The 19,702-nt window shown below is 41.9% G+C and overlaps 1 protein-coding gene and 1 pseudogene across 3 annotated transcripts in view; both read right to left on the bottom strand.

The window, feature by feature from the left end:
- tmem232 (transmembrane protein 232) overlaps nt 1-3,463 on the bottom strand; it is a 74,120-nt gene extending 70,657 nt beyond the window's left edge. For 2 of the 3 annotated variants that reach the window (XM_080189031.1, XM_080189032.1), the window contains exons 1-2: nt 3,334-3,463; nt 781-958 (exon numbers count right to left, since the gene is read on the bottom strand). In XM_080189031.1, the coding sequence (XP_080045157.1) occupies nt 781-917 (137 nt within the window). In that variant the 5' untranslated portion in view covers nt 918-958; nt 3,334-3,463. Of the gene's footprint in view, nt 1-780; nt 959-3,333 lie in introns of those variants that run through there. The other variant, XM_080189033.1, reaches the window with a different exon arrangement.
- On the bottom strand, nt 454-570 carry LOC145343570 (U2 spliceosomal RNA; annotated as a pseudogene).
- Nucleotides 3,464-19,702: the final 16,239 nt, after the last annotated feature.

Below are 19,702 nucleotides of genomic sequence, written 5' to 3'. Positions count from 1 at the left end.
TGAACAAGGGGCTCTGCTGTCAGGATGGAGAGAGGCCCCTCTTTGCCTTTCTCCTTCAGGGCTGTCAGGAACTTGAGGCATCCTGACAGGCTCCTGAAACTGACATCCACGTAGGGCTGGTTGCTGTATTCAGCCACACCATAGACGTCTGCTGCTCAGAATCCGCAGCACTCGAACAGCACCTTCTTCGCGACGTAGTCACGGCCCACAGGCGAGTCTCCTCCCGGAGCCTTCACCCAGATGGTGTTGGGCAGCCCTTGGCCTGTAGCTCTTGATGCAGCTGCAGCCATAGCTCGAAAACACTGAGTCTATCTGTACCGGCGTTAGGTCCAAGCCAGAGGTTTGAAACCAGCATTAAGATCCACCAGTAGCAGCAGAGCTCAAGTGTTGTAGACAGTCGTCTCCTGGTCGTCTGACACCTGCTTCTTCAATCCACGATGCCCATCGAAATCCGATAGCTCCTTGCGAAATCCAAGCCCTTGGCTTTGGTCATACGCTTGATCTTAGCAAAAGGTAAACTGATAAGAACAGACACTACACTTGGTCTTAGCCAAAAGGCCGAAAACAAGTCATCCTGGTCAAAGCTCCAATGAACACAACTGTAATAGGCAGCTCAGCAGTAAGTAAAATATCACAGTATTTACACAAAGTAGTACAATAAAAATTGCATTTTAAAAACTAAAAGCATGATCTTTTTTCATTTAAACTAAATATTTGTTAACCACTTTAAATAAAATACTTATACCAGTTAATTAATTAGGCATTAAAGTACTACCCAACCTTTTTGCAGCACCCTTTGATTTGTTACGTTTCCATGCTTCTTCAGTGTTTTTCACAAGTGATTCTTCAAGAAGTAGGTGATCAGCGTGGGAAATGATCCCAAACTTGTGCACTATGGGGATCTTGAATATTGGCATTTTTACAAGCTAGTGATCATGCATCGTTTCTCAGTCTATACCTATATTCATAACAAATATAAAACAAAATATAGTCAATAAATACAAGTCGTAATGAATACTATAGAAAGAGCTAAAAAGCAAATTCACTTTGTGAAATTGTTATAATTTACTATGCACAATTTAAGTTATTAGGTACATGAGTAAATCTTATCGACACAAGTAAATTCTTTAAAGACATCTGGCACTCACTTATCGACGAATAATTAACAAGCAACAGTACATTCACATGGTGAAATACTGACTGGAAGTGCAATCAGTTTTGGCACGGAAAAATTTAGCTCGATCAGTTTTGGCAGAGAATTCTACTTCAATCAAAGTGATGAAAGATGTCATCAATATTGATACCAACCAGCACTTGCCAATAACCAGCTCACTCATGCCCAATCTCTGAGTTCCACCATGCAACTGCAGGCACAACTACAGTCTCCGTCCAAACCTAGACAAAAGAGCTGAACTTCAAAGGTGGCGTGAAAATGAATAACCTTAGCATTAAGGCTACACCTGTCTGGAGCACTAAGCAGCCCTAATACAATGCAGAAAGAACCCAAGGAATAAAAGCAGGAGTTTGTAAATCATAGAATCCCTACACCGCAGAAGGCCATTCGGCCCACCAAGCCTGCTAGACCCCATCCCCATAATCCCATGCATTTACTCTACTAATCCCCCAACACTAAGGAGCAAGATGGCATGGCCAATCCATCTAGCCTGCACATTTTTGGATACCATATCACAAAACACCAAAGATCTCATCTTAATTATATATCTGTCTTTGCATCTCTTTAAATTTTATGTCTTTCGTTTGCTCACTTATTTCATATTCTCACAAATGCACTTGGCTACTTGTTTCTGCAATCAAAAGCAAAATACTGCAGATACTGGAAGCTGAAATAAAAACAGAAAATACTGGAAATATTCAACATGTTTGATAGCAGCTGTGGAGGGAAAAAAACAGAGTTAACAGTTCAGACCAAGGACCTTTCTTCAGAACTTCACTTATGTTGCCTCTTTGCAAGATTCTTTCACTCTTATTTCCTTTGAACTTGGGTGCTCTTCTTTTGAATTAGAATACCTTTGCTGTTTCCCTTACACTTTGATTTGTCTATAATTGTGCTTTTACCCATGCAAATTAATTTAAATCCCTCCAAAAGACTAATCTCTTGAAAGTTTTATCCCCCAAATATAATGTTAACTTATTGCGCTGAAATTCTGCTTGTTTTAGAGATAGAATTGCAGGCATCTTCCTAATCCAGAGATATCAATTTCTATAATAAGCAACAAACACAGCCTCTACTGTGATCTGTGTCTCTTTTAATGTGCTTTTTGCCAATAATAATTTGTCTAGATTCTGTGAGTTCTGATATTTATTGGAAGTGTTCCCTCAGCCACTGGACCAGCCACCACAGTGGCTGACTGGATAATAAACCTAATTATGTTTTAGTCAGTGGTTCTAGATGGATTTTGTCCTATTGGCACCATGTCTAGAATTAGATGTAATTCCTTCCTTCTTTGACTGGAAAAGCACTAATAGATGATCAATGTCTTTTCAGTCTTATGTGGCTGTGCTACTCACTGCCACTTCAATGCTTATCAACAGTTGTGGTTTAAAGGGTTCCTGCTTGGCTTCTATCCCATAGTCAATTGCTGAGAAAGTAATAACACGGTTACAAGCTCCTTCGCTGATAGACTTAACCAGGTAAGTGATGGTGATGAAGGAATATTTAATTGCTACGTGCAAAGATCTTCGAGGCATACACAAAAATAATGGACCAGAACGTCTATGGATTGGCAATCACAGCTAGATTGACACCCTGTTCTTTTTTTACTCAGTCTGAAGCTGCTTCTGTCCCAGGCCTGCTGTGAAATGTGCTGCACATCTGGGTGGGTAAAGAGGGTGACTTGGGGACTCGGAAGGTATATTAGACGTCAGGAGGTAGTCAGGTGTGGGAAAGTACTGAGATGTCAATGGTAGCGGGTCTGTCGGGAGGTAGCCAGTGTGTTGAGATGTCTGGAGATAGTCGGGGTGTTGGGAGATAGCTGGGTGGTTGGTCCCGAAGGAGTTGGGAGATCAGCAGGATAACTACCCGGTTATGAGTGCTTTAAAACGTTTCCTGGGTAACTGCTGACAGTCAGATCAATCAGATTTAAATGGGAGTATCGGATGGTCCCCAACACAAGGTAACCGCCGATCGAAAGTTGAAAATTCCTGGGCAGTCCCTGTGTGGGGACTCCCGGGGGTGGCGATCCCACTGTGACTATTCTGGGATACCTCCTGCGGCCAGACCCCAGGAGACCGGAAGCTCTGGGCCAATTAATAATAAGTGTGAATACTGAGAAAGAGCAACTGCTTGGAGATGGAAAATGAAGTAGGACTCACCAGAGTATGTTTGCGGCACATCTCCGCCGGCTCCCCCCTTTGGCCTTTCGCTTAGTTGGACCCCTCCACAGACGGAGAGCCGTGGTCGGGGCCGGCCGGCAGAGCGAGCAGCCCGGCTGCCGCCTCCAACACTCAGCTCCTCCCTCCCGCTGCTCGGGCCTCCTCCCTCTATTGTGATCAGGCCGTTTCCAAGGAGACCCAGTGGAGCGCGGCCTCTGTTAAGCAGGCTTCAGTTTGCTGTAAAGAATCTTGCTGGGTTTTAAACTTTTATGATGTGTTTTGGGGGCCATAAATCCATTGCCCCGAATAAAAAAAATCCCCTCATTTGTGATGAAATTCAGGTAGTTATTTGTCACTGTTTGTTTCCAATGCATTACTCAAAAGGAATAAATGATAATCACATCAAGGCAAACAGTCTAGTTAGGGCAAATGAAATGAAGCACAAATAGAAACTTTCAAGTGCGAAACCCCGTAGCTATTACTGAAATGTGGCTTAAAGAAGAGCAGGAATGGCAGCTGAATACTTGTGATTAGAAGACTTTTCAGACAGAATGGAAAGGTGGATTAAAACATTGGTCAAATAAACAATCATGGTTGTGAGGGATGATCACATAATTAGTACAACGCAGGAGGCCATTCCGACCATTGCATCTGCACTGCCTCTCGAAATGACTATTTCATCCAGTACCATTCTCCTGCCCTGCACGTTGTTTCTTTTCAAATAATCATTAATTTCCTCCATAATACCTTCATTGAGCCTGCCCCCACTCTCAGAAAGTATATTTTGCTTATTTTACCAATTACTTGAAATCTGGTCTCTGGAAGATCCCCCTATCTATTCTGTCTGGGCTGACTGTGACTAAAGCTGATAGGTCACGTAGATTGGATGAGATTCAGTTGAGGAAGATAAGGGTGCAAATTGCAGAAGTACTAATAATAATCTTCCAATCCTGTTTAGATATGGAGTGGTGCCAGACGACTAAGCATTACATTCATATTCAAAAACATGTTCAAGGATAAACCAGGTACAGGCCAGTCAGTTTAATCCCAATGGTGGGAACACTTTTAATGTACATAATGCAAGGTGAGCATCTATAAAACTCCAGTTGGCTTCAACTAGAGTATTATGTAGGATTTTATGGCCTCCCTCAACCGGAGACCAGAAAATCCTGCCTGAGATCAATGGAGCCCCCCATTGTCCACCCCTCGCCTGCTCTAATTCCTGTGGTGAGTGGGGCGGTAGAATTCCATCAGTTGTGTCCAATTCTGGACACCGGTCTTGAAGAAGGATTGAAAGATATTACAGAGAGTGCAGAAAGATTTTATGAAAATGGTTTCAGGGATAAGGGAATTCAGTTATGGGGAGAAGTTGGGAGTTTTCCTTCGAGAAATTTAATAAAAATGCTCAAAATCATGAGGGGTCCAGACAGAGTAGATAGGGAGAAATTGTTAGGGACCAAACCAGAAACTCCAAGGTATATTATGAAGCTAGCCAAGACCCAAATTTTACTTTTGATTTTGGCAATAGGGTGAGCACAAGGCTTTTTGTTCAAGGTATGATGCAATTGCCCCACTAGGAAGCTTTTATCAAAACAAACTTTATTTAAGAACAAAATATAACAAAAATAACTAGCATAACTTATACAAATTAAAATACTTAGACATGACAAAGCATAATTCTTAATTAGCAATCTTTATAGTTCCAATTTAAAGCAATATCCCCATAAACATGCACCCTTCTTCAGAATTAGTTAGCACAAAAAAAAGTCTGCTGACATGGTGCTCAATTTCCAGCCTTTTAACATTTCTGGACAGAGATCCAGACAGCAGTGTCCAGAGAAGAATATATCCTCAAACAGTAGAACTTCAGAGAAGTAACCTTAGTTTCTGGCAGCTCCCAGTCTCCACACTTCAGAGACAGAAAGTCAGACCTCTCGCTGCAGCTTCCAGACAACAATTCTCAGAGAAAGATGGTTCAGCACAGACAAGGGCCAAAAGGCCTGTTTCTGAGCTGTAATTTTCTATGGTTCACTCTCATATGGCAGGATCTCAGAGAAAGAGAGTTATCACCTGGTAGATTCTAGTCTCCAACTTCAGAGAGGGGTGAAAAAGAGGGGTATTGCTCAATGCAGCATTTAACCTTGAAATCTCTGCATAAACCTAGCTCCACCCAATCATATGACCTTACCTATCAATCAATCTAATCAAGCCCTGCAATTTAATCTGCAAAACCCCAGGGGACTTCTTTTAGCATCCAACCAAGTAAACAAAATCAAATTAACTTAGGGACAACTCAAAAGGGTCAGCCCCCTAAAAGTAGGGGAACCACCAAAACAAAAGACAAAGCAGAAAGAAAACTTAAAACATCAAATTAAAATGTGATTAAAGGGGTCAATAATACATCCCAGTCCCTGTGGTGCCCAGTGGGCACAGAAGGCATTAATTGTGCCCTTGAATCCTGTATGGTCCTGTTCCAGAGACATCTGGCTGCAAATATAGCTATGGTAGAGGGGCAGACAGTAAGGTTGGTTAACCCCTTCAATCACCCGCTGCCTGGACCTGTAGGTGGCATGCCTTGCCAGGCCTGGGAGCAGGTTGACAAGGAGGTCCTCCTTCTTCCCTGTCCCCCTCTATATCAGGTGTCCACAGATCAGGGGCATCCGGCTGAAGTGCAAACAAAATATCAATAAAAGGTTTTTGAGGAAACTGAAAAGGTTCTACAGCCTATAACATAGAACATAGATATGGTGCACTGACTCCACAAGGTTGCAAAAAGGGCATGCTTGGGAGCCCGTGAACTGGTAGAACCTATGTTTGTACAGTACTGCTGCATGCAGCACCCTCCACACCAGGTTCCCAAGATAGGAGAAGAGATCCCTCCATACAGGGACCTCCACTGGGGATCTCTGCCACTCGGCGGCAACAAGACCCGCCAAGGTATGCCCGGGCAACAGGCAAGGATGCAGTAGTAGAAGGTGTGCAGCAGCAGCCCATACAGGTAGCAAAGGCACGGAGAGTATTTTGCAAAACCCCAGAGGAACCACTGCATTAGTCTAGATTAAAACAAATATTCTAGCAATCAAAAACAATTATGCTGCTGCAATAATGCAGGAGCCAGTTATAGGCAGAACAATACCTACAATTAAAAAAACTGCTACAACAGATTTTGCACAAGGAACATGACTAGAATACATTTCTCAAAGGCACAGTATTGTCACACTATTGACAAAAGAGTCAAGAATGAAAAGACATGAATTTAGGTGACAGGCAAAAGGACCAACGACAACTTGAAAAAAAATGTTTTTATGCAACAGATGATTAGGATCTAGAATGTTGTAGCTGAGAGCATATTGGAGGCATACAAACAGACTTTCAAGAAGGAATTGAACATCTAAAAAGAAAAAAATGCACGTATGGGGAAAGGGCAGAGATGGAACCAACTGAGCTGTTCTTGCAAAGAGCCAGTACAGAAATGGCATGCCAAATAGCCTCCTTCTATGCTGTAATCATTCCATAATTCCATACATCAATTGCTATTTAATCTGGAAATATTGGGGCCTTGGAAAGTGAGAAGGATAGTGGTAAAAGCGCAGGTATTGCATCTCCCATGCTTGCATTGGAAGATATGTATAAAGATGACGGGTGTAGGGATTGATTGAAGAGTGGAGCGGGATATCATGAAAGGAACAGCCCTTCAGAATGTTCAAAGGGGAGGGAATATACATTAGTGGGAGCCATCATATTCCAACTGGTGGAAATAGCAAAGGATGATCTATTAAATGTGGAAGCTAGCCAGATGGAAGATAAGGAGAAAGGGACCCCTACCATAGTTCTGGGAGGGGGAAGAAAAGTTAAAAACAGATGTGAGGAAATGGGACAAACACAGTAAAGGTTAATTATGATAGAGAGTGGGTCCTGGTTGAGGAAATAAGGCATATTGGAAGTATTGTTATGAAAAGTTGCACTGTCAGAATTAATGTGACGAAGACAGAGAAACTGGGAGAATGAATTAGGTTCTATCCAGGAAGTGGGGTGTAAAGAAGTCAAGGGAACTGTGGGACTTACTGGGCTTATATTGCTTGATAGCCCATCCCCAGAAATGGAGAAGTTGACGAAGGTAATGAAAAGTCATAGAAGTCATAGGAAACTTTGGAAGCAAAGTCAATGTAAATTTCCAGTTCAGGATGAGAATAGGAAATAGCACACTTGTCAATGTGCCCGAAAAGGAGCTGAGACAGGGAAACAGAGCATTGGATTGAAACAAATATTATCTCACATGTCCCACAAAAAGGGGTTTGGAGTAGCACACTTTAAATGTGCCAGCACTTTTTGCCCACCAGGGCAGAAGGGGCCAAGAAAACCAGTCCCATAATTAATAGAACCTGCAGCAGAATTACATCATTTGGGAAATTGTAAAGGATTGATGTTAGTTGATTCAGTTGCATTTCAAGATAAAAACACATTTTTCCTTTTCAGTTTCCTTTGAGGTTGTTACAGCTTTACAAAAAACTTTAAAGGAGTCACCTCAACTTGACGTTTAGTGGGTAAAATGAATAAGAGTTCAGCAGTCTGAAACTGAATCAATTTAACTGTTCCCACCAGGGCACAGTTGAACGGAAAGGGAAATCATGCATGGTGTAAAACGGACAGCTGAACTACCCTCACCCGTTTCTCGCACAGTGGGAACTGCTAAAGTTAGCCCCGAATGATGTAGAAATTCTTTTGTGTGCCAACTCAACAAATTTGTTGATATTAGTTAATGGCTTAATTAAAATAATAAGCAGAGCAATTTTAATCCAAATTTTTAAACAATTTGTTAACAATAGCACACAAAGAAAATTATATATTGAACTGTTATTATTAAAACCCATGTACAGTTGAGGCTTTATTCCCATTGGCATGCTGCTTAGCACCAATCTGCTTCCTCACAGCATAGATGTAATCAAAATATAATGATTTCAGGCCTCTGAGAACTCCTACCTAAATTTTCATGAATGTATTCTATACTGGTGATAATGATGGCATAGAATGAGTTCTGTACAGCAAAATGTGTAGTATTGTTTATTGATTTAGTAATGTTTAATGATTTTAAAAAGTTTTGTAATTTATTGCATAATTCTGAGCTGCAAAATTGTTGAAATGTACACCACATGATTAAATGCTAGAGCGCTGTATTAAGTCTGGAAAATAATAACCTTATATAGCACAATAATGTGAAGTGATTTGAAATTTAAAATAAAAAAAATCTATACAGGCTGTTGGAAATTATTTTAAAATATCAATCTGATGACATATAAGGATACACTTGCTCCGTGGTGCTGCATTGCAGACTTTATATGCAATAGAGGATTACATGGGATAGAATAGCATTTATTTAATATGTTCTATTTTAGTTTGTGTGGGCATGCTGTAAATGCAATTTGCTGCTGACATAATAGGAATAAAATTGATTTTGTTAGATTTTTTCAGGGAACGGAATAGTTTATTCTCTAAAAGAAAATAAAATACAAGGCAATTGAACTTATAACATGAGGTTCAGTGCTTCTTCAATGACATCTCATCCATCTTCTACAGTTTTGCTGATATTTTAGTACAGCACTAATGTGCAATGAAAGCTCTGAAGGACCATTACACGGAGACACCAAATGCCACATTCCAAAGGCATGCTTTCCATCAGGTAAGATGGAAGGAGAGGGAATCTGTAACCCAATTTGTGACCCATTTGAGGCAGCATCAAATGGATGCAACAATATTTCAACAGATTTGAATAACTAGACAATGGATCAGTTGGTCCAACATCAGGAGGTGTAAGCTTCTGGAAAGAGGAGGTGAATTAATGTTAGATGACACTTGAAAATAGCAGCTGCATCACAAACAGTGCTTGGACTATTTCACAAATGAAACCTGGTCCCACCACTGGCATGACAAAAAGTTGAAGTTAATGGAGTGGCACACCGGAATCTAGGTATGTTTAAATATTAACAGCAAACGTCTGAGAGAAAATGTTTCAGATGTGGCAATTTGAAGAACTATTGAAAAGGTGCCTGTTGCCCTGCTAAGAAAATGTAGAGGAAAAGACCATTTTTCAAGAAGCGCAGAAGCAAAGCTGAACACAACAAGAAAGCCTTACAAACCATGTGAAGAAAAAAGAGATGAAAAAAGCACATTTGAGATGAATTGAAGATGTAGAATGAGGACACGAATAGCAATCAAGGAAACATGGCTTCTGTCAATCACGGGAGCAATCACAAAAAAGTCCCAATGATTGTTGGTGGTGTTGAAGTGGGCATTATTGCAGTTACAGATAGTGACAGTAATGTAGTTAACAAAGCATTGTGGAAGGAATTAAAGATAAAGAGAATCAAGTATATATCTTGAAAGCTCTATCCTTATACATCTAAAACCCCATTTCAAACTAGTGTAGAGTGGAACTTGTAGTGATTGAAGACAACACCTAGCCTCCTATAAGCAGAGAAACCTTATTTATTTTATTGTTTCAAGGGACATCAATATCACTGGCTAGGCCAGCAGTTATTGTCAATCCCAAGTGCCTTTCAGAAAGTGGTGGTGAGCTGCCTTCTTGAGGGATTGCAATCCATGTGATGCAGTTACACCTATAGTGCTGTTAGGACAGGTGTTCCAAAATTCTGATCCAGCAACCTTGAAGAAACGATGATATAGTTTCGCATCAGGATGATGTGTGCCTTGGAGGGGAACTTGCAGGTGCATCTTGTCCTTTTAGGAGGTAGAGGTTGTGGGTTTGGTAGGTGCTGTGGAGCCTTCATGAGTTGCTGCAGTGCATTTTGTAGATGGTACACACTGCAGTCGCTATGTGTCAATGATGGAGGGAATGAATATTGAAGATGGTGGATGGGCTGCTTTGTTCTGGATGGTGCTGGACTTCTTAAACATTGTTGGAGCTGCACTCATCCAGGAAAGTGGAGAGAATTCCATCACACTCCTGATTTGTGTCTTGCAGATGGTGGACAATCTTTGGGGAGTTGGAAAGTGAGTTAGTCTCTGTAAGATTCCCAATCTCTGACCTGATATTTAGCCAGAGTATTTATATGGTTGGTACAGTTTCTGGTCAATGATAATACCCAAGATGTTGATAGCAGGGGATTCAGTGATGATAATGTTATTGAATGACAAGGGGAGATAGTTGGATTCTGTCTTTTGGAGATGGTCAATTGCTCTTGTGTGGCTCCTATGTTATTTGCCATTTATCAGCCCAAGTTTATATGTTATCCAGGTCTTTCTGCATGTGGACATAGACTGCTTCAATATTTGGGGAGTCATGAATGATGTTGAACATTATGCAATCATCCATGAACATTGTGCAATTATCCATGAACATCTCCATTTCCGACCACTTGATAGAGGGAAAGTCATTGATGAAGCTGCTGAAGATGGATGGGCTTAGGACACTGCTCTAAGGACATTCTGCAGTGATATCCTGGGACTGAGATGATTGCCCTCCAACAGCCACATCCATTTTCCTTTGTGCTAGGTATGACTCCAACCAGTGGAGAATTCCCCTCCCCCCCATTGACTCCAGCTTTGCTAGGGCCCCTTGATTCTACACTCAGTCAAACATTACATTGGTGTCAAGAGTAGTTGCGCTTACCTCAACCCTTAAGTTTAGCTGTTTTGCTGTAATGTGATTAGGAGCATTGTGATCCAGGCTCAACCAAAACTGAACTTATTGCTGAGTAAGTGCAACACATTGGATTGAAAATGAATTCTGTGAAATCCTATGCGAGGAGTGTGGACTAGTGTTTCAAGGAATTGAGCGTTACACAATCAACATGTGGGATTAATCAATGATGAGAATGTGAAGCCTGCACACAGAATAGATTTTGATTTGAGAAGGAAAGATTTGGGGTGGCAGGGTGGCACAGTGGTTAGCACTGCTGTTGCATAACGCCAGGGACTCAGGTTTGATTCCCAATTTGGGTCACTGTGTGGAGTGCACATTCTCCCCGTGTCTGCATGGGTTTCCTCTGGGTACTCCGGTTTCCTCCCACAGTCCCAAGATATGCGCGTTAGGTTGATTGGTCATGTTAAATTGCCCCTTAGTGTTAGCTAGTAGGGTAAATAAATAGTTTATGGGGATAGGGACTGGGTGGGATTGTGGTTGGTGCAGACTCGATGGGCTGAATAGCCTCCTTCTCACTGTAGAGATTCTATGATGCAAAGCTCAAGGAGCTGATAGACCAAAACATGATGGAACCAGTTGAAGGGCCAACACCATGAGTGTAGCCTGTTGTGGTAATGCCTAAACCAAATTGTGATATCAGACTCTGCATTGGTGTGCAACTCTTGGTGAGAGAATGTTGCTCAATTTCCACTGTGTTCATTGTGAACAAAGTCTGTCAAGATGTTGTCAATAGGCAAGGGTGGCACGGTGGCACAGTGGTTAACACTGCTGCCTTACGCCACGATCCAGGTCCAATTCCAGCCTCGGGTCACTGTCTGTGTGGAGTTTGTACATTCTCCCCATGTCTGCATGGATTTCCTCCAGATACTCCGGTTTCCTCTTGCACTCCAAAGATATGCAGGTTAGGTAGATTGGCCATGCTAAATTGCTCTTCAGCGTCAGGGAAATTGGTGGTGTAAATGAATGGAGTTGTGGGAATAGAGTCTGGTGGGAGTGTTGTCAGTGCAAGCAATGGGCTAAATAGCCTCTTTCTGCACTGCATAGATTCTACGATTTGATTCTATGACTAACTGGAGCTTCATCCTAATTCGAGGAAGCTGACAATGTTTGTCACCCATTGTGAGTTTTGCCAATACAAAAATTGCTATTTGGCATCAAAGCACCATTGGAGATTTACCAACACAAAATCCATAAGGTAATACAAGAAATCCCAGGAACAGTCAATATCTCAAATGACATTATTATTCATAATGTCAATGGAGAGGAACATAGCAAGTGGCTGAAAGTTGCTTTGGTTCAATTGCAGTCAGCAGGACTTACATTAAATGCAGACAAATACTTGTTGGGCATGAAAGAGCTAATATTCATGGGGACAAAATTAACAAGTGGTGCAATTAATCCAGCCAAAGACAAGACAGAAGAAATAGCAGAACCATAAAATGCCAGCAAAGTGAGAAGTTTTCTGAGATATGTGAACTACTAGGTAGTACAGTGGTCAGCACTGCTGCTTCATAGCTCCAGGACCTGGTTTCGATTCCTGGCTTGGGTCACTGTCTGTGCAGAGTTTGCACATTCTCCTTGTGTCTGCGTGGGTTTCCTCCCACACTCCAAAGATGTGCGGGTTAGGTTGATTGACTGTGCTAAAATTGTCCCTTAGTGTCCTGCATAGGTTAGACGGATTAATAGGTAAATATGTAGGGATCCTGGGGTTAGGGTTTGGGTGGGATTGTGGTCGGTGCAGACTCAATGGGCCGAATGGCCTCTTTCTGCACTGTAGAGTTTCTATGGTTTCTCTGATTTCTATGAGCATATCCCAAGTGTGGTTACTCTAGATGATCCACAAAGAAAGTTGACAAAAACAAATGAACAGATTTAATGAAGAACAGAAAACTGCTTTCAAAGCTTTAAAAGACAGTTTGACAAGTGCTCGAATGCTGGGAAGGTCAGAGCAGATGCTCGTCCAACAGAATTAGGAGTAGTGCTGGTGCAAATGCATGCTGAAAGGAAAGCATTACCCAGAGGAGCAAGTCTCTGTCAGGTGTAGAGAGGAGGTGTTCTCAGAAGAAAAAGAGGCTATAAAATTGGTGTGGGCATGTGAGTTGAAGACCAAGATCAGCCATGATTCTACTGAATGACAGAGTAGGTTCGATAGGCTATATGGTATGTTCTGCTCCTATTTTTTATGTTCTTGACTTCAGCAGTACAAATGTAAGGTGGTTCACATTGCTGGAAAGATGAACATTTCTGTCTGGCTGTCATGACCACTGAGAGAGGATCAAACACATAAATCCTTACCAGAGAAGGAAACTGTATAATTTCTCTGGTTTGTGGCTGTTCATGTCACACAATGCCAGCTAGAGAGACTGGAAGAGAATCAAAGATCTGGAATTTGATGATATCAGACAGAGAATCCAAGCTGGAAACTTGGAGAATTGCCCACTCAAGGCATATATTGCTATACAGGATGAACTGTGCACAACTGGACAGAATGTTCTCAGAGACAGCAGACTTAAGAGTGACACAGAAGCTTAGGCCTAGACTGGTAATGCTAGCTCATGAAGGTCACTTGAGAGTGGTTGATACTAAAGCAGGGTTTGGAGAAAAATGTGGATCAGTTTTTACAAAACATCATGGATGTCAACCTATCTGGAGATCCAATTAACCAGAACCAGCATGCAGCACACTGTGACCGGCTGGACCATAGGAGGACATAGCCTGTGACTTCTTAAGCCCATTTCCATCAGGAGAGTTTATACAGTGGTGATTGACTACTATAGTATGTTGCAATGAAGTAAAAAAAAGTGTGCATATTTGCAAGATACAGTCTACCAGTCACTCGCTGTTCAAACGGAATTCATTTCATGGACCTTTGCAGATTACTTACAAGTTACAGGCATTCACCACCACAGAGTGACTCCTCAGTGATCACAAGAAAACATAGGAGTGGAATGACAAAACCAATCCTTAGGGAAATGGGTAAAGATTGCTCAGGCTGAAGGCATGGATTGGAAGGAGACATTGCTATCGTTTTAGGCCATGTATTGAGAAACTCTGCACACTTGGATGGGAAAGAGCCCAACTGAGCAGCTATCTGGATGCAAAATATCTATCAATGTGCCAGAACTGAGATACATCATTGTTGATCAGGAGGTTTGAGATTGTGGGGCAGCACAATGGCTAGCACTGCTGCTTTACAGTGCCAGGAACCTGGGTTCAATTCCTGGCTTGGGTCACTTTATCTGTGGAGTTTGCACATTCTCCTTGTGTTTGCATAGGTCTCCTCCAGGTGCTCCAGTTTCTGCCCACAGTGGGTTAGGTGGATTAGCCATGCTGAATTGCCTCTTAGTATCACAGGGATTAACTAGGGTAAATGCATGGGATTATGGGAATAGGGCCCGGGTGGGATTGTGGTCGGTGCAGACTCAATGGGCCAAATGAACTCCTTCTGCACTGTAGGATTCTATGATCTATGATAATGGTGCTGCAAAAAGGGTGCTACAAAGTTTTATGCAGACCACAAGAGGGAGCTAGCTAATCTGATGTGATACCAGGTAATGGAAATACCTCTGAGACAGGAGAGTCTGAGTAAGTCGATGCATCATTTAACCCCAAGCCGCACGTTATCATTGTCAAGAAGGAAAAGTGTGATTGCACAGTTGCTAGGTGTATTGTGTGACAGAAATGCTTCATTTGTCAAGGGAGGTCATGATAATAGCTGAAATGTGTGAGGACTTAAGTATTGGACATTATTCGATAAGATACTGTATGGTGTACTCTGTACTACATATACAGTCACCTGTTTTGGGGGTGGGGGGTTGTTTTTATTCCAATTCAATCCAATCAAGTCCAATTCAGACTCTCAATGAGTTGAGACGTTCCCGATCCAAGCTGACAAGACAGGGCTCTCACCTCCCGTCTTGGGCTTGATCTCCATGATCCAAGCTGATTGGAGTAGGCATAGCTCATCCTCCAAGGCTTGATCTCATTTGCATCTTAGCCAAAAGGCCGAGATGCCGGTTTTAAAAATTGCGTCAAATGAAGCTGAAATGTAACCTAACCTAATGACTTCAACCAAGCATAGCATGTCAATATTACACTTGATCTTAGCCAAAAAGCCAGGAAGCGATTTAAGGTTAGATAGCATATTTTCAGGAGTTAGCCAGCATTGGAGATTAAATGATGTTCTTCTTGCACGTAAGTTTCTGACTTTGAGTATTATTCTTCCAGCCTGAGAATGACTCTTCCCACTGAAAAAAGACAGTAGGACTAGGGGGCACAGCCTCAAGATAAAGGGGGGGCGTTTTAGAACGGAGTTGAGGAGGAACTTCTTCACTCAAAGGGTGGTGAATCTCTGGAATTCTCTACCCATTGAAGTGGTGGAGGCTGCCTCGCTAAATATTTTCAAGAAGCGGGTTGATGGGTTTTTGATAAGAGAGGGGATTAAGGGTTATGGGGGAGAGGGCCGGAAAGTGGAACTGAGCCACGACAGATCAGCCATGATCTTATTGAATGGCGGGGCAGGCTCGAAGGGCCAGATGGCCTACTCCTGCTCCTATTTCTTATGTTCTTATGTTCTTATGTGTTCTCCATTACATGGCCCTCCAAAAAGGATATTGAAGAGAGTGAAGTGCTGGATTGATGCAGTTTATCAGAGGAGGAGGAGTAGATGCAGAACAGAACAGTATCCAACGCTGTGCAGAGTGGTCAACAAATTTGTAAAAAGAGTCAGGGTGATGTGAGGGCCATGGCAGATCTGATCCAGGTACATTTCATTTGACAGCTACTGATCTAGCAGGCTGTATTCTCTGGTTTGCTCTGCTTTGATTATGAGAACACATGCATCAACAAATAACTGAATTTTTACATACATACCAATAATGTGTGGAACATTAGCAATGTGTCCCCTGTCAAAGAACATTACTTTCCTTCACCACTTATCCCTTGCTCTGCAATTTTGCCATTAAAAAAGTAGGAATTCACACACCTGAGACCTCAACACATCCAACAATCTAACAATTTGCATAAACACAAATCAGAAGCACCTAAGTGAATCGTTCAATGCAGTGGCAGATGTAGTAGCCTCTGCTCCAAGGCAGATCTACACTGTACTTCCATTATGGCTGAAGATAAAGTGAAGGCAGCCTGCTTAGTGGTCTTGGCTTGTGACTGAAATGCGATGATCTTTCCTAGCCAGTTCATGAATTATTTAAAATTTGTTCCATTCAAAATAAACTTTGCTCAACTCTTCTTTCAGCAGAGCAGCAGCTCAATCCATTCCAGAACTCAAATACTTCCTCATAAATCCACCTGGATCTGTATTAGTCATTTTATTTTAAAGCACCATCTTCCTTTGTTTTTCCATGAGCCTGCAGTATCACTGCCGCATTCTGCTTTGGCATCTGTCACTTGGGTTCTGCCAGCACGTTTAATTCAGATGGCTTAAATGGTTTTAACTCTTTGTTGTCAGGTTGAGGATTCAATGTTCTTTCAACTTCAGCAGCCTGAATTTCTACCCTTTGGATACTTCTTTATTTTTGCAACTATTTCAGAGACAGGCATATGTTTTTCCAAGTCGTTTGAATCTTGCTGGTGCAACCTTATTTTAAGTAGAACAAAGAAAATTACAGCACAGGAACGGGCCTTTCAGCCCTCCAACCATGCTGCCCAACTTAACTGAAACCCCCTACCCTTCCAGGGACCATATCTCTCTATTCCCATCCTATTCATGTACTTGTCAAGTCTCCCCTTAAAAGTCACTATCGTATCCGCTTCCACTACCTGCCCTGGCAATGAGTTTCAGGCACCCACTACTCTCTATGTAAAAAATGTGCCTCGTACAGCTCCTTTAAAACTTGCCCCTCGCATCTTAAACCTGTGCCCCCTAGTAATTGACTCTTCCACCCTGGGAAAAAGCTTCTGACTATCCACTCTGTCCATGCCGCTCATAATCTTGTAGACTTCTATTGTGGATGACAAAAAGTCAAAGGATTTTTTGGAAAGTTTCACATAAGGCACTATATAAATGTAAGTTCTTTCTTTAGATGAGAGAAATCTGTCTTTGGCTGCCACCTACTGTTCATTTCCAAACTGAAACATAATGTATAGAAATAGCCCAAACTGCATAAGAATGCTGAACCAGGGAAAGAGTAATTACAAGTGATAACCAAAACTTTGGTCAAAGAGATGGATTTTTAAAGAGAATAGAGTGAAGTAAAATGGCAATAGGATTTAAATAGGGAATTTCAGATAGTAGGTTTCAAGGGACTAAAGGATCTACAATGATGCTCAAGGGCACCCTTTAACAGACCAAAAGGGCAGAATCAAGTGAATGAAGTGTTTCTGGGTTGTGATACAGAGTTGAAAGGTACTATAAAGATAGAATGGGTGAGGCCATGATGTGGACGTGCTCAAAGGCAGTGATGAAGATTTTAAATTCAGAGCATTAGGTTAATAAGATGGAATCGTGGAATTTTCACAGCACAGGAGGAGGCCATTTGGCCTATTGAGCCCATGCTGATTTTCTGCAAGAGCAATTTACATAAGAAACATAATTTATCTTATGCTACTCCCTGGCCCTTTCCCTGCAGCTCTGCAATTTTTTTCTGTTAGGTGCTTAACCAATTCAGTTTTGAAAGCCATGATGGAATCTGCATTCATATAGTGCATTCCAGATTGTTACCAAACACTGCATAAAAAATTATTTTTCTCATGTCACCTTTGGTTCATTTGCCAATAACCTTAAATCGTGTCCATCGTTGTGTCTACTGTCTAGACCTCTCATGATCTTGAACACCACTATCAAACCTCCTCTGAGCCTTCGTTTCTTGAAGGAGAATAATCTCAGCTTGTCTAATTTATCATGTAACTTAGGTCCCTTATTCTTCTTTTCCGCACCTTTTCTAAAGCCTTTGCATTCACTCTAAGATTCAGTGTTCAGAATTGGACCAGTGTTTTATAAAACTAACAGAGGTCAAGTAGAAGAAGATTTGATAAACCACTAGATGTCGTGCTGGACAGGATGTGTACATAGTTGTAATCATTCATAGTTCAGTTCAGTGCATTTATTTGCTGTTCACAGCATCTGGTAGCTATGTATAAAATGTGATAGTTTAATGAAAAATAATTAAACATTTCTGGAGAATGTAGAATATATTTGAGTGTGGGTACATTTTTGGCCACAATTATGCAAATTTATAATTGCAAATTTATATATTAATTCAATAAACCATTATTACTGATTAAAACTGACAACTTCTGGCATCCACACCTGCACAGTTAAATGCAGAAATCTGGAAGTTGCTGTCAGTGATATCCTGATATGGTTGCAGTCTTTGCCAATGAAATCTGTGAAGAAATCAAGTTAGAATTTATTGAATTAAGAGTGACTGAGGTTTTGATGATTATACACTGCTGAACAACCATGCTGTCCTGTAAATGTAATTTTACAAGTGTGGAAAACTCATCCCTTCAGGAGAAAGATAATTTTGGAGATTTTTCTTCAAAAATATTTTCAGGCTTTGACTGAGATGCAATTTACATTTCTTGTTTGGTTTTATGTTCTGCTTTGTTGTATGTCTGAATGAGATTAATTCAATCAGGTTGCTTGAACGGTTTCTGCACGTCCTGCTCGGACACAACAGATCCCCCATAGCAAGTAACATATCCAAACAGATGATAAAGAGTGGAAGGCTCTCTTCTAAAAGTCTGCAGACAATTAGATGAATGGTGGAGCAAAAGGGATTGGACGGAATTTTCCAAAAACAAAAATTCCAGATGTCATAATCGCAAGAAAATTGGGGTGAACTGCAGAGGTCTCTTAAGTGTGCTCGGCATCACAATCTTTTGACACATTGTATAATGAAAGAGCCTCCATATGAATCATGTCATTTTGCACAATCCAGGTGTGATTCAGCCCTGGAGCAGCTTTGCTCCGTTAAGCAGGAGTAGTGATTTGCGGCGGCACAACATCTCACTGGAGAGGTGGGATGCATCTAGGGGTGGCGGGTGGGGGAAAGAAGGCATGCCGAACTCACTAATGATAGTGAAATCCAGTTACGGGCTTGAAGTGGTCCGCACTGTTAAAAGGGGACGAGAAAGATAGCAAACTGTTTGGTGACAGAAGCGAATCAGAGTTTTAATGTCACATGCTACTCTCCCGCCTTGCCTCACTGTTCGGTAACACTAATGATGCATAGTCATGCCAGGAAGGTAGCATTGTACAGAGCAGACCCACACTTTATAGAGGGACAACTCGGATGGTTCCTGGATGCTATTGAAGGCGAGGAGAGCCATCTGGTTCCTCCGAGACAGTCGATGACCCAGGAGCCAGGATGGCAATTATAGCCTGGGAAGCAGTAACAATGGCAGTCAGTGCTCAGGCACTGACATGGAGGACCAGCAGCCAGTACAGAAAGAATGTGAATGACCTCACTCAGGTAGCAAGGGTGAGTGTCCATCCCATCCTGCCACCAGTCCTGTGTATCGTGTCTGCAATGTCCACATGGAGCCACTCCCTGACATCCCGTGGTCTTCCAGCATCTGACCCATTAGCACCATCCTCCAACCCCTCTAGCATCCCTGTGCAACCACTGCCTGCTGAGGCACGGTGCTGACATACACCACATGATTGCCCCCACTCCCAACACATCCAAGACCCCACAATCTTCCAGCCATCAAGCTTTCGATCTCACCTTCTGTCCCTGGAGAAGA

The sequence above is a fragment of the Carcharhinus amblyrhynchos genome, chromosome 5, assembly GCF_965287045.1.
Source record: "Carcharhinus amblyrhynchos chromosome 5, sCarAmb.v2.hapA, whole genome shotgun sequence".
NCBI classification, from domain to species: Eukaryota; Metazoa; Chordata; class Chondrichthyes; order Carcharhiniformes; family Carcharhinidae; genus Carcharhinus; species Carcharhinus amblyrhynchos.
The sequence above is the reverse complement of the archived record's forward strand: the minus strand, read 5'-3'. Positions and strand labels throughout refer to the sequence as shown.